Here is a 12,959-nt window from a genome sequence, read left to right on the forward strand (position 1 = left end):
TTCGATAAACCCATTAATTTAGCTCAAAATGTGCCAGTTGCAGGAAAATCATGCAACCTAATGTTTCATCTCTCAGATTACATCTTCAACTATTGTGCCCCAGATGTGAAATAGTAACCTGTTCATGTTTACTTCCGCAGATGCTTTGGATGAAATGTCCTGTAGGACCTCTTTGCCAGCATGGAAACAAGAACTAATCCAGTCTGAATCAAAGTGGCTTCAGGATCAAATCTGGAGGAACACATATCTGCCTTCTGGTAGAAAGCAGTCATCATGCCATGATGTGTTTTGGGAACCTCTGACTCAAGCTGTTCTTTCCAATGTGCTGTACAGCATTTCAAGTCCCAGTGCACGCCACAGCATGCCAGAAAGAAATGAGTTTTGTGAAAGGTCCCTTTCAATGTTTTGCTCTGTAGATGCTTGCTGTCCTGTACATGGCCTGAGATGCTCTAAAAGCCCTCCAATGAACATTGAAGAGTTAGCATTCCACATTTCTGAGGTTATCATCAATAGCTTGTGTGAACGAAACATTTTGCAAGAGAGTTTCAACAGAAAAAGTTTTCAGGCTAGGAGATCAAGAAGAATTTTTGTCCCACCTCTCTGTTTGGCTGACTTTGATAATGTTTATCAACCTCTTGTGAAAGAAGTTAATAATGTATTATCATTGGAAATTGAAATGAGAAGCAGATGTGCACACCAAGACAGAATTGGAGATAGTTTCTCTCAACAGCATTTGATTTCTTCACCTCGGTTAAGTAGAGCTTCTAGGGGTGATTGTAGAGGCGCCAGTGATGTCAAAAGGATGTCCTGTCTCTCCACAATGGATCAACTAGCCCTTAAAAACAGGAGGCTAAACAATGTTGCTTCCAATTTGGACACTTTCATCCGTAGCCTGAAAACCAGTGAGTCAAAAAATATTGTCAACAAAGTTCTGCACATCATTTTAGATTCGTTATGGCCTGACCAGTCCCAGAATGATTTTGGCGGGTCCTACCCAGATGCCCACTCTCAAAATATGATGCCTTATCAAAATATGAATAGATCAACTAAAAAACAGCTACTTTATTCCTCGATGTGTCCACATGCTTGCAAACTTAGTAATGACCTATTTAACAGCAACTTGGGTCTGTCTCCCAAGTCTGTGGTCCTCTTGGATGTTGTGAGTGAAAAGCTGATCCGGGCACTTTTGGACAAGTGCCTCTTGACTGAAACTTTTTCGGGCAGTTTTGCTTTTGATGAGTTTCCAGAGAATGAACAGCTTCGTGAACTGAGGAAGTGTGACGATGAAGTCTTGCCCTATTCATATAAAGAGTTTAAAGTCCAGGAGTCTGAGTCCAGCACCTCCCTTTTCACATATGATGTTAGATACCTAGAGGAGCCATGGGTGGACGCTCAGTCAGGAGTGTCTTCCTGTGAATCAGCCCTGGATGTTTTAGCTCATACATTGGTAAAACCTGTAATGACAGAGCTTTCCTTCAGCATTGAGCATCCCAGACAAATGAGAACTTCTTCAAAAAAGACGGTTGAATTCACAAAGCCCTGCCCTAGAAAAGGACATGGTCAAGGATTTAATAAAAAGCATGCCCGCTATGGTAAAAATGAATTGTGTCCCTCATCACGAAGTAGAAGATCAGAATCTAGGGCAACTGGTCCAGGAAGGCGTCATATGAGAAAAAGAGACAGAAACCGGTCCGTCCTGGATGCAGCAGTCCAACATAGGCCAGTTGTACCCATCTGCACATTACCTGCGAAAAAACCTTGGTTTGCAACCTGCAAAAAGAAGTACTACAGAAAAGAAGTGATGACAGTGACAGAACATGGAGATCATCATCAACTCCAGTCAGTTTTTTCTGCAATTTATTCTTCACAGTTTCTGGGGGACATTGTTTCTCAGCTCTTGATCAAGATCTTTTCTTCACTGCGGAACAAGTACGATCGAAATTCTTGTATCGACCTTCATGAGATGAACACATTGTTTGTGCATGCACTGATGGAAGAATTTAAGAAAGCCGGTGTTGGAGTCTTGCAGAGAGCTGAGGAGAAAGCATACTTCTCCCTTGTGGACCGTCGAACTGTCAGCAGAATAACTGACTCCATTTTGAGGGAGTTTGGATTCCAGTTAGCTGCTGAGGGAAACACGGAAAAGGACATAGAGAATCTGGCTGAGAGGGCAGCTGAAATTATCCTGACAGAAATTTTGGATTACCAGTTGCCACCAGCAGTGTTTAGGAGACTACCTCAGAGTGCTTTCAGAAATCTTAAACCTGGACCCATCATCCAAAACATTGAGCTCTGTGTCTGCTTTCCTAAAGAAAAAAGGAGTAGGCCACCTCCTCCAACGTACGTTACTATATTGTCTGAGAAATATTTAGAAAGAGTAGTAAGTCGACTCTTAACTCAACTTTTCCCACCCTCAGAGGACACTCCCTGCAACCAAGACAAAAGAGACATGTCAGACTTTGACTTTAACGAGCTCTGTTCCTATATAATCAAACACGTAATGAAGTCCATTTCAAAACACAAAATCTGGGTAGCAAAAAAGGATGATCGATGCCGATTACATTCAGAGAAAGAGATTGAGAACATGGTTGATTCAGTCTACAGTAATATGTTAAAAAAGTCTGGCTCACAACTCTCTATACAAAAGGATGTGGAATGCAGGAACGCTGCTTTTATCGATTGCATGACCAGCTTCATAATTCGGGAAATCACTAACCATCACCTTCAGACTTTTCTTTCCAAAGATGAAGACTTTTTGGAAAATCCTGAGCCTGAAGCCTTGTCTGAGAATATAGTCAGGACGGTTTTGGATAGCATCAGCGAATCTTCAGTGTCTTCTACTGAGGTTTTCCCAGCTAAGTTTTTAGAAGAAATTGTTTCCAGGGTTTTATCTAAAATATTTTCTGCTTCTCTAGACGAAAAGAAAATGTCTAAAGGGCAGCCTGAAATTGAGCTTGGTAACGTGGTTAAAAGGATAGCCAGTTCAATCAACTTGCAATTTGGCAGAGCTTCGGTTAGTGGGGTGAAAACAGGAGAAGAACAATGCCTGGGGGCCCCATTGTCCGCCGTCATGGATGATGTGGTAGATTCTGTATACCACAATATGGCGAGAGAAAAACAGATGGTTTTAGGCGGTGATGTCAGCCGCATAAGAAAGAATATAATTTATGACAACGTTAAAAGATTGATTGAAAAAGGCATCTCTGATTATCTTTTACACCCTCTGTTTTCTGGAGATTTGTCTAGAATTTCGGGTTTACCTGCACTAGAGGTTAGTGATGCTGTTAGAGACAAGGAATTCCACGAGGATGAGAGCTGGCCACCATTTAGCACCTTATTATCATCAGGGTTCCTAAAAGATCTCATCACTGGTCTACTCTCGAGGATTTTCCCTTCCAAGCCACCTGGAGATGCTTCATCCACTTGGAACAAAACGGCCATGTCCGAAGAGGACTTAAGCAAGCTCTCCAGTCAATTGCTCAATGACGTTCGGCTGAAACTTCTAAAACATGAAATCAGAGTTATAAAGGACACACACCCTGAACAGTATAAATATTCTGAGGAGGATGTTCAGAACCTGACCGATTCTTTGTGCAGCAAGATCATACAGAAATCGGGCTCCCTTGAAGCTGTCCAGAGAGATGTGAAAAACAAGAGCAACGCCCTTATCGATCAACTAGCTGGCTTTCTTGTTGGAGACATCCTCCAACAGCACGTTGAAGCTTTTGTCTGCAGTGAGGAGGAGGCTTCTGATTGGGACCGAGCTGCTGCAGGAGACTCTATGGGAGGGTTAGAAGTTTATAGAAGTGCTATCAAGCCCTTGAACCTCAGGGAAGCAATTGAGAGAAAAAGTAAAAGTTCGCCCACTTCTGTGCTGGGAAATGTTATTTCTGAATTGCTTTCGAAAATCTCTGATACATTTTCAGACATCCCTCTTAGTGCCTCTGGGGAAGATGTGGGAGAGGTAGCAATGAGGTTGGCAAAAACAGTTACGAAAGAGCTTGCAAAAGCTCACATCAACTTTCAAGAGGGGCCTGATGAGCGTCTTGGATCCGCTCCGCCGGAGGCAAATGTAGCAGACCAAAATCCATCTCACAAGGGTTCCATAGGAAGTTCTCTGTCTAAAGAAGATATAGAAAATGTAGGGGATGCTTTGCCTTGTCAAACAACCACTGTAGAAATGGACGGAGTTATAGATCACCTGCTTCATTCAGAATGCCCATCAAATGTGTTAGACGCAAAGTGCCTCATCCAGGAAAACCTGGTGGAAGAACAAGGTGGTCCTCAGGAGGAGCCTTCAGCTTCGCCCTACATCACTGTGCTCTCTTATCCAGTGTTAGACGCTATCATCGATAGGTTATTTCTCTACATTTTCCCATTAGCTCTTAGTACTACTGCAGTGTCCGATAAAGGAGAAGGTCTATACGGATCTGAATTGCAAGACAGACTTGCCCAGATTAAGATGGACATCAGGGCAATGATTTTGAAACAGGCCATCTGGACCAGCACTTACGGCAGTGAAAAAGAAACTGGTATTTCAGAAAAAGCAATTGAGAACATGGTGGAATCCGTGTATTGCGATGTCCTACATGAGGTTCTGCTCCAGCAGCCTTTCTCAGAAGACAGAGAAAGCTTAAATAATCTGTATGTCACGCAGATAGCTTGTTTCATTATTAATGAAATGTTTAAGCATCATCTTCAGTCTTTAACATCAGAATGCGCCCCACCTTATGTAAACCACGACGATAGGATCATTCCAGACTCTGGAATAACTGTATTTCCTTGCACGGTCTTAGAGAAGATGCTTAACCAGCTCTTGGAGAAATTATTCCCCAATCCAGAGAACATTGCTGAAAATGCTGGAAAATGCGATGACTTTTCTGAAACAGATTTCACCGAGATGACTGCAAACCTGAAAAGCTGCGTTGTTACAGAGATTTCAGCCCATGAAGTCAAGCTAGAAAATGTGTCGGAGCGAATCCCAGACATGGATCGAGAGACTGAAGAAGACATTGCTAATTCAGTGTATAATGACCTTTTGCAAAAGTATCAATCTCAAGGCGAACTTCGAAATACTCTCATGGCTCAGGGCAATGGCATTGTGCCTGAAATTGCCAAATTACTCATAAGGGAAATTTTAAACTTCCACTTCCACCCATTTTTAAGTAGCAACGATTCCTCGGAGTGTTCTAAGTGGCAAAAGGAAAGGCAGCAGGTTTCCAAGCGCATCTATTCTGCCCAGTTTTTAGAGGACGTGGTTGTTGCTTTCTTTTGCAAATTCTTATCTTCCCCTAATATTTTGGCATATTCCAAGGACACTAATTTATCAGAGAATGAGATGAGAAATCTAGTGATTGAACTTGTAAATGGTTTGGTCATTGAATTTAAAATGTCAGAAGTTAAGGTCATGCAAAGCTCAGGGGAGACTATCTGCCTCCCACCAGTAGGTGCTGAAAAGGTGATTGAAATAAGTAATTCTATTTATGAAAAATTACTGCAACAATTTGGGTCGGAGTTTGAGATTTTTAAAGCTTTTCAAGCAAACAGCTGCCTGTTAGCAGAAAAACTGGCTCCCGTCATAATAAGAGATATTTCCCGTTTCCAGTTGTTGCCTTTGTTTACTGGCGACACTTCTCCATATTTGTTTTCATTTGTGGAAGCGGAAACCATTGTTGACAGAGTTGAAACTCTCCTCCCAGAACCGCCATCCTCTGGTTTGGTATTTGGAGATATATTTGTCAAGATATTACATCGAGTATTTCCTTCTTGGCTCCCTGATAGTAGATCGGCTTCTCCTGATCCAACAGTGAATGAAGAACGGAAGAGAAGTCATCCTATGAGCCATTTGAAGGAAGAACCAAGTTCTGATGCCAGCAAAACGATTGAAGACATAGTACAAAATATTTGTAAAACAGTCTGTGTGAAGTCTGGCTCTCCGAACAGAAAACAGGAAAGCATAGCTGAAACAGGATTTCTCAGTAAAACAAAACAAGGTTATCAAACAAGACCCCAGTTAATGCAGTTTGAGAATGCAGGCGATACTTACTCAGCATCCTTCTTGAAGGACATCTTTAGTGGATTAATTAGCAAATTGCTCACATCTACAGCCAGTGTTTGTATGGTAGGGAAACAAGGGGCTGAGGCTGAACCTTCACTTAAACATTTAATTGAATCCATCTTAAAGGAGTTTGCAAAGTCCCCAGTAAAAGTGATACAAATACCTGAAGGTGGGCAAACTTTCCCAGACGTGGAAAAAGCAGAGGTTGCTAAAATTATCCATGCTGCTTTATGTAGCATTTTGCAAGATCAGAGATGCGGAGTCCCAATCTGCATGGACAAGGAAAACGGTCAGACGCTCGCAGAAAAATTGGCTGGTGCAGTAAAGAAAGAAATTTTAGGCTACCAGATTCAGGAAGTGCAATCAAAGATGTTCCAGGATCCAACCTCTAAACCTTTTGAATTTGGAGAAATGGCTAAAAAGGTGTTCACAGAGGTGAAGAAAATCAGTACTCCATCCCAGATGGACACACCATGTCCATTTCTAGTCTCTCAGAGATTTATCTATGATGTCCTTGCTTTCCTCTTATCTAAAATCCTCCCTCTTCCTACAACCCTCTCTCCGTCTATCGATACAGAAGAGCGATGTGCAGAGTTTGATTTTATTCACATGAAACTCCTGAGCAAAGTGATGGCTGAAATCTCAAAAAACAAAAATGCAGAGGTGAAGTATCTTGACCGTGTGCCGCCCAACCGTGTTGTCAGTCAAACTGTAGCCAACTCAATCTACAACAATCTTTTGCCAGAATTTGGAAGCACTTCCGATGTTCAAAAGTGTATCAGAACTGGCTGTACAATTCTCCTGGAGAGGATTGTGGACATCGTGATCAAAGAGATTTCTGGGAATCAAATGCAGATGTACTTTACAGAAGAGTTAAACCGACAGCAAGAAGCCATTGAAGCTGAGAAGGCTCTCGAGGATCAATATGGAGCCGATTCAGAGCCATCAGAGGGCCAGACACAGTTGCGATCCCACCTGAAAGGTTTATCCTCTCTAATCTTAGAGGAGATAGCTGTTAAACTTCTCACAAAAATATTCAGTTCTCTACCTCTGAATGAAGTGGATAGAAGCAATGTGGCATCTATGAAGGAAGTGGCAAGAAAGATCATTAATTCCTTGCAGAATCTCCTCTCAAATGGCGAACTTAAAGTGTGGCAGCATGATGACTCGGGAGACTTGGCCTCGGAAGATAGCCGGACAGTTGGAGAAGTGGTTGACTCCGTTTACACGGATATCCTAAAACACTCCAACTCTGAAACGTCTCTGTATGAAGACTTAACTAACAGCAATGAAGACTTTGCTAACCGAGTTGCCTGCTTCATGGTGAGTGAGATTTCTAAACATGACTTTCAGCCGGTCGTCGACTCCGAGAAAGAAATACCCAGCCCCAGTCTGATAAAGCTGGAATCTGAAAAAATTCTCAAAAAAATTATTTCTGATATAGAAGCAGGGAAAAAACCGAATAACCTCCCAGATACGCCCACCCCTTTTGTGTCTGTTGTTTTCTTGGAAGAGATCGTAAGCCGCTTCCTGATAAGAATCCTAAAGGCACAATATGACATGGGAATTTATAAGAAAAGAAGGTTATCCAAAGCAGGTATAAATGAAATCACTGCCCAGCTAAAAACATCGGTGGAAAAAGAGATATCAAAGAACAAGATCAATCTTGTAGCTTCAGATCATCAGCCAGTACTGGATCCACAGCATGAAGAGGCAGTTAACCAAGTTGTCCATACTGTTATCAGCAACGTCCTGGAGAAATCAGGGTCTCAGAAAGATCTGTATAACGACATGATAACCAAGCAAGTGATATTCCCAGAGCAAGTAGCCAGTATCATTATCAATGAGATCTCCAGCAACAACTCAGAAAAGCCTGTGCGCGATAATTCAGAAAACGAAACCTACAGTGCCCTGGAATTGGACCGCATTGTAAGCAAAGTCCTTGCTAAAGTTAACTCCCACATGGAACTGGAGGAAGATGAGTCTATATTAGAGCTCTCTGGCCTGTCAGAATGTCGAGATGAATCCATACCAGCTAACCAATCGCAAACAGATGACATGCCAGTGAGAATCGTCCCTTATCTTGGTAAAAGGCCCTTGAAGGTTGACCCAGACATAGTTGGAGACCATTTGGCAGTGCTGTCCATAAAAACAGAACCCCTGGAGAAACTGAAAAAGGCATGCTTATCAAAGATGGGTTTCAGTTTGGAAGAATTAAGAAGAGCCTCTGCATCAGGCAAAAGTCTCTCCCATGGCCTGGGGGCTGCAAGTGTTCCTGAAACCAACAAAAAGAAGGAAAGGCGCCCATCTTTGGATATGACTGGGCGCCTTGCAGTGAAACCAAAGGAGGTAGGTGAGACTGCTTGCATGAACTGAAGTGGCTTCTGTTGAATGCTTTTTATCTTTGTCCTTTTCAGTATGTTACCTGACCTTACTAGGTTGATACTATTTGCTTCCAAATATTCCCTGATGACTGTGGATAGGCCCATGCAATTTCCTTTGTGGTACAGGTAGCCTTCAACTTACGACCAGGGTTTAGTAACTGTCCAAAATTGTGACTGAACAATGAATGGATCAGCTTGCCTCCAGAAGTTGTGGGTATTAAATTCTTAATTAGAATTAAGATGCATGAGGCCATTCGTAAAGAACTTATATTTATTTGAGACTTAACTAAGTAATAGCATAACAAGAACAGTGAACTCCGGTTTGACAGCTATTTATACAGCCGCTGTCAAACCGGCAACCAATCAGAATAAGGTTAGCTCCCTCTGGTGACGCCTACTGGTATTGACCAATCCAGACGTTTGGTGGGTGTTGAGTGACACCTTATGTTTGCTGGCTTTGGACACAACACTGGGTACTCTTTCATGGAAGGTTTTTAAGGAGAAATTCGGTTGGGCAGCTATTTGTCCTGAATGATATAGGGTTCCTGCTATAGCAGGGGACTTGACTACAAGACCTCCAAAGCCTCTGCCGGTTATTCTATATTCTAGTATGTGTGGACTTCAACTCCTTAGGAGCTTTAAAGGTGAATTGAAATACCATACAGGTGGTCCTCAACTTATGACCAGAGTGGAGCCTGCCCATTATGAGCCATGGTGGTGCAGTGGTTAGAATGCAGTATTGCAAGCTACCTCTGCCCACTGCCGGCAGTTTGATGCTTACCATCTCCAGGTTGACTCAGCCTTCCATCCTTCCGGGATGATAAAATGAGGACCCAGGTTGTTGGGGGCAATATACTGACTCTGTAAACTGCTTAGAAAGAGCTGTAAAGCACTATGAAGTGGTATATAAGTCTAAGTGCTTATTGCTATTTATTTATTAAATTTTTATGCTACCCATCTCCCCTATAAGGCGACTCTGGGTGGCTTACAATTATAAAAACAATTAAATAGAAAAACAATTCAAATATTAAAACTATACCAATTAAAATGTTAAAACTATAAAAAAATGATCCTAAGTTGTGACAGTTGCAAAATGGGTCACCATGTGACCATACCCATTTTTGCAACCTGTTTTGAGGTGGCCATTAAGCAATATGGATGTTCTACCGATTCTGCCATCTGTTACAATATTAGACAACACAGTTATCGATAGTAGAGACCTTCAGGTTTCCATGTTCTATAATCTCCCAGGATTTGAAATGGACATCTAACATTAGAACCATCATTAAAAAGGCACAACAAAGAATCTTCTTCCTATGTCAACTCAGGAAGCTCAGAGTGCCCAAGAAGCTGCTGATACAGTTCTATGGGGAAATGATTGAGTCTGTCATTTGTACTTCTACAACTGCCTGGTTTGGTACAACAATCAAACAGGACAGATACAGACTTCATCAAATAGTTAGGACTGCATAAAAAAAAAACAATTGCACCCAGCCTGCCTTCCATACTGCATGAGACAGAAAGAGGGCTGAGAAAATATCTACAGACCCCTCATATCCTGGACATAAATTGTTTCAACGCCTCCCTTCAAGATGCCGATATAGGGTATTGCATGCCAAAACAACTAGCTATAGAGACAGGTTAAAATTGATGTGCTTTCTGGAAGTACTGTCATTCTCTGTTATTTAAAAGACGTTAGCACTGGGCCTTTTCAGATCAAGCATTTATTTTAAAAAGCTTCTTCATTTTGTTAAGCTGCCTAGAACAATAATAAAGCAGTCTTTAAAAAATAAGTTTAATAATTTGAACATTCAATAGCAGCGATGGCGAACCTTTTTTGGCTCGCGTGCCCTAAGAGGGTGCTCAGGGGGGGTCATGCGTGGGCATGCCGCACACATAATGCAATGTGTGACACCCCCCCCCCCGTGCACATGCGTGCATGAGAGGTGCTCTCCCCCATTTCCATGCTTTTTTCACCCTCCCCAGGCTCCAGAGGCTTTATAGGAGCCTGGGGAGGGCGAAAACAGCTTCCCCGCTTCCCCGGAGGCCCTCCGGAGACTTCAGGGACCTTCAGGTTTGCTCGTTGGGTGGTTTTTAGTCCTCCGGAGGCTTCAGGGAAGCCTCCCGATGGTCCCTGAAGCCTCCAGAAGGCTTAAACCGACACTACGAGTAAACCTGAAGGTCCCTGAAGTCTCCGGAGGGCCTCCGGGGAAGCGGGGGAGCTGTTTTCGCCCTCCCCAGGCTCCTATAAAGCCTCTGGAGCCTAGGGAGGGCAAAAAATGTATTTAAAAAAGGCTGAACTCAGCTGGCCAGCGCGTGCATGCGCGCTGGCCAGCTGACAGGGCAACACCTCACGTGCCCTGACAAATGGCTCCACGTGCCACCTGTGGCACGCCTGCCATAGGTTCGCCATCCCGGTTCTATAGGCATTTATAGTTATTGACTTACCTCCTTGCAGCAAACAGCCTGATTAGCACAAGAAAAAAGAATTCTGCTTCTGCCTCCCAGCAATTTGCCTTGTGGAGCAAACAGCAAGTTTCACTTTCAATTTCTCCCAATCATTAGCTGTTTCAGGCTGCACGGATTGCTATAGCCTATTACAGCCTCCGCAAGCCCCCCACCCTCCACCTTGCTGCAAGGAGGTAAATTGCTGGGAGGAAGAGGCCAAAACGTTGGGCCAGTGGGTGGGTGGGTGGGAGTACATTCAGTGTATAAAATTTTCACCGTCTTTTAGGAGTGAGGGAAAGGTGCATCTTATACTCCAAAAAATACGGTAATTCCCACAGCATTGTCTTATGCCTAAGGATATTTACCCACGTGGTAGGGCTCCATTACTATCAGCCTTCCTGTCATTCCTACTAACTCCTCCTATTGTTATCTTGTGATTTATCACTTTGTCATATTTGAATCTTTGATTTATGACTGTATCTTATGATTTAAGATTTGTCACTTCGTTGCTTGCACGTACACTGAGAGTTTATGCACTGGAGACAAATTCCTTGTGTGTCCGGTCCCACTTAGAATGGAATAGAGCTGGATAGAGCTGGAAGGGATCTTTGAGGTCTTTTAGTCCAGCCCCCTGCTCAAGCAGGAGAACCTAGAGCAGTGTTTCTCAAACTTGGCGACTTTAAGTCCTGTGGACTTCAACTCCTAGAATTCCCCAGCCAGCTATGCTGGCTGGGGGATTCTGGGAGTTGAAGTCCACAGGACTTAAAGTCGCCAAGTTTGAGAAACACTGACCTAGAGACTTGCCCAATAAAGAATATTTTAATTCTATTTTAATCTTCTAATTTAATGGATTCACTGCCCTTAATACTAACTGATTTTAAAATGGACCAGTATGCCCATGTGATGTTGGTTGGCTTCCCTTTTGGATTTCAGCCTGTCTGCAGAAATTCTTTCCAAAGCCTGATGAAGCCAGACATCACAAAAGTGGAACTGCTGAAGGATGTGGAGAGCAAGCAAGACCTCATAATTCGCCTGGTAGCCCATGACATTGACACACGGGACTACCCTCCAACCCAGGCTCACGAAGAAATGACGAGTGAGAGTGACGAGGAGGAACAAGTACTGAGGGAGCACACATCTTTTTATTTTGCGGTTCCACCTTATCATCCACCACATGAAAGTACAGTGATTTCAGTAAGCGGATAGTTCAGTGAAAGGAGGCCTCACAGGATAACTTCTGTGGGTGATGCTACATGTAGTGAATTCACAACTGGGGCTTTAATAAAGCACTGAGAGAATGTGTCCTATACAGGTAGTCCTCGACTTGCGGCCACAATTGAACCCAACGTTTGTGTTACTAAGTGAGACATTTCTTAAGTGAGTTTTGCCCCAGTTTATGATCTTTCTCTCCACAGTTTTTAAGGGATTCACTGCAGTCGTTAAGTTAGAGACCTGGTTGTTAAGTGAATGGGGCTTCCCCATTGACTTTGCTTGTCAGAAGTTCGCAAAAAGGGATCACATGACCCCAGGACAATGCAACCATCATAAACATGAGTCAGTTGCGGAGCCTCTGACTTCTCTCCCGGCATCTAAAAATTGCTTGAAATCTCAAATCTCATATAAGATCACCAATATCTTTTTTTTTTAATTGTTCAAATTTTCATTGATTTTAAAAGTTTTATAAGGAATTATAGGGTTATAAAACATTTTGACAGCTACATCGTGCGGGGGGGGGGAGAGAAGCCCCCCCAGGTCTTACAACTTTTACAAACGAAAATAGAAAAATATTAACATTTACATAAGTATTAGCAGTTTTGAGTTTAACACAAAATCATCAGTATGTTTCAATCATTTGTTTTGTATCACTTCCATAAAGGTACATTGTAACAACAATTGCAATAATGTTTCAAATCACTTTTGTGATCTGAGTCTTCTAGTTGTTGCGTCCTCCCCCCCCCCCCCGGCTGAGCCTCAGCCCCTCCCTCCTTTGTTTCTTGTGTAGCATCTCCCATTTCACCTAAGAGAGCACTGTGTTTTTTAGTGAAAGCCTCTGCTTCCACTACTGTGTT

At 42.8% G+C, this 12,959-nt stretch overlaps 1 protein-coding gene across 1 annotated transcript in view; it reads left to right on the forward strand.

Annotated features, from left to right (window-relative positions):
- Positions 1-12,959, forward strand: part of LOC309387460 (fibrous sheath-interacting protein 2-like) — a gene marked incomplete at both ends in the record, with an annotated part of 82,796 nt that overhangs the window by 54,312 nt on the left and 15,525 nt on the right. The window contains 2 exons of the mRNA XM_081943941.1: positions 141-8,407; positions 11,824-12,009. Coding sequence (XP_081800067.1) covers positions 141-8,407; positions 11,824-12,009 — 8,453 coding nt within the window. The remainder of the gene's footprint in view (positions 1-140; positions 8,408-11,823; positions 12,010-12,959) is intronic.

Source organism: Natrix helvetica (genome assembly GCF_964273705.1).
Source record: "Natrix helvetica genome assembly, chromosome: 2".
Lineage (NCBI taxonomy): Eukaryota > Metazoa > Chordata > Lepidosauria > Squamata > Natricidae > Natrix > Natrix helvetica.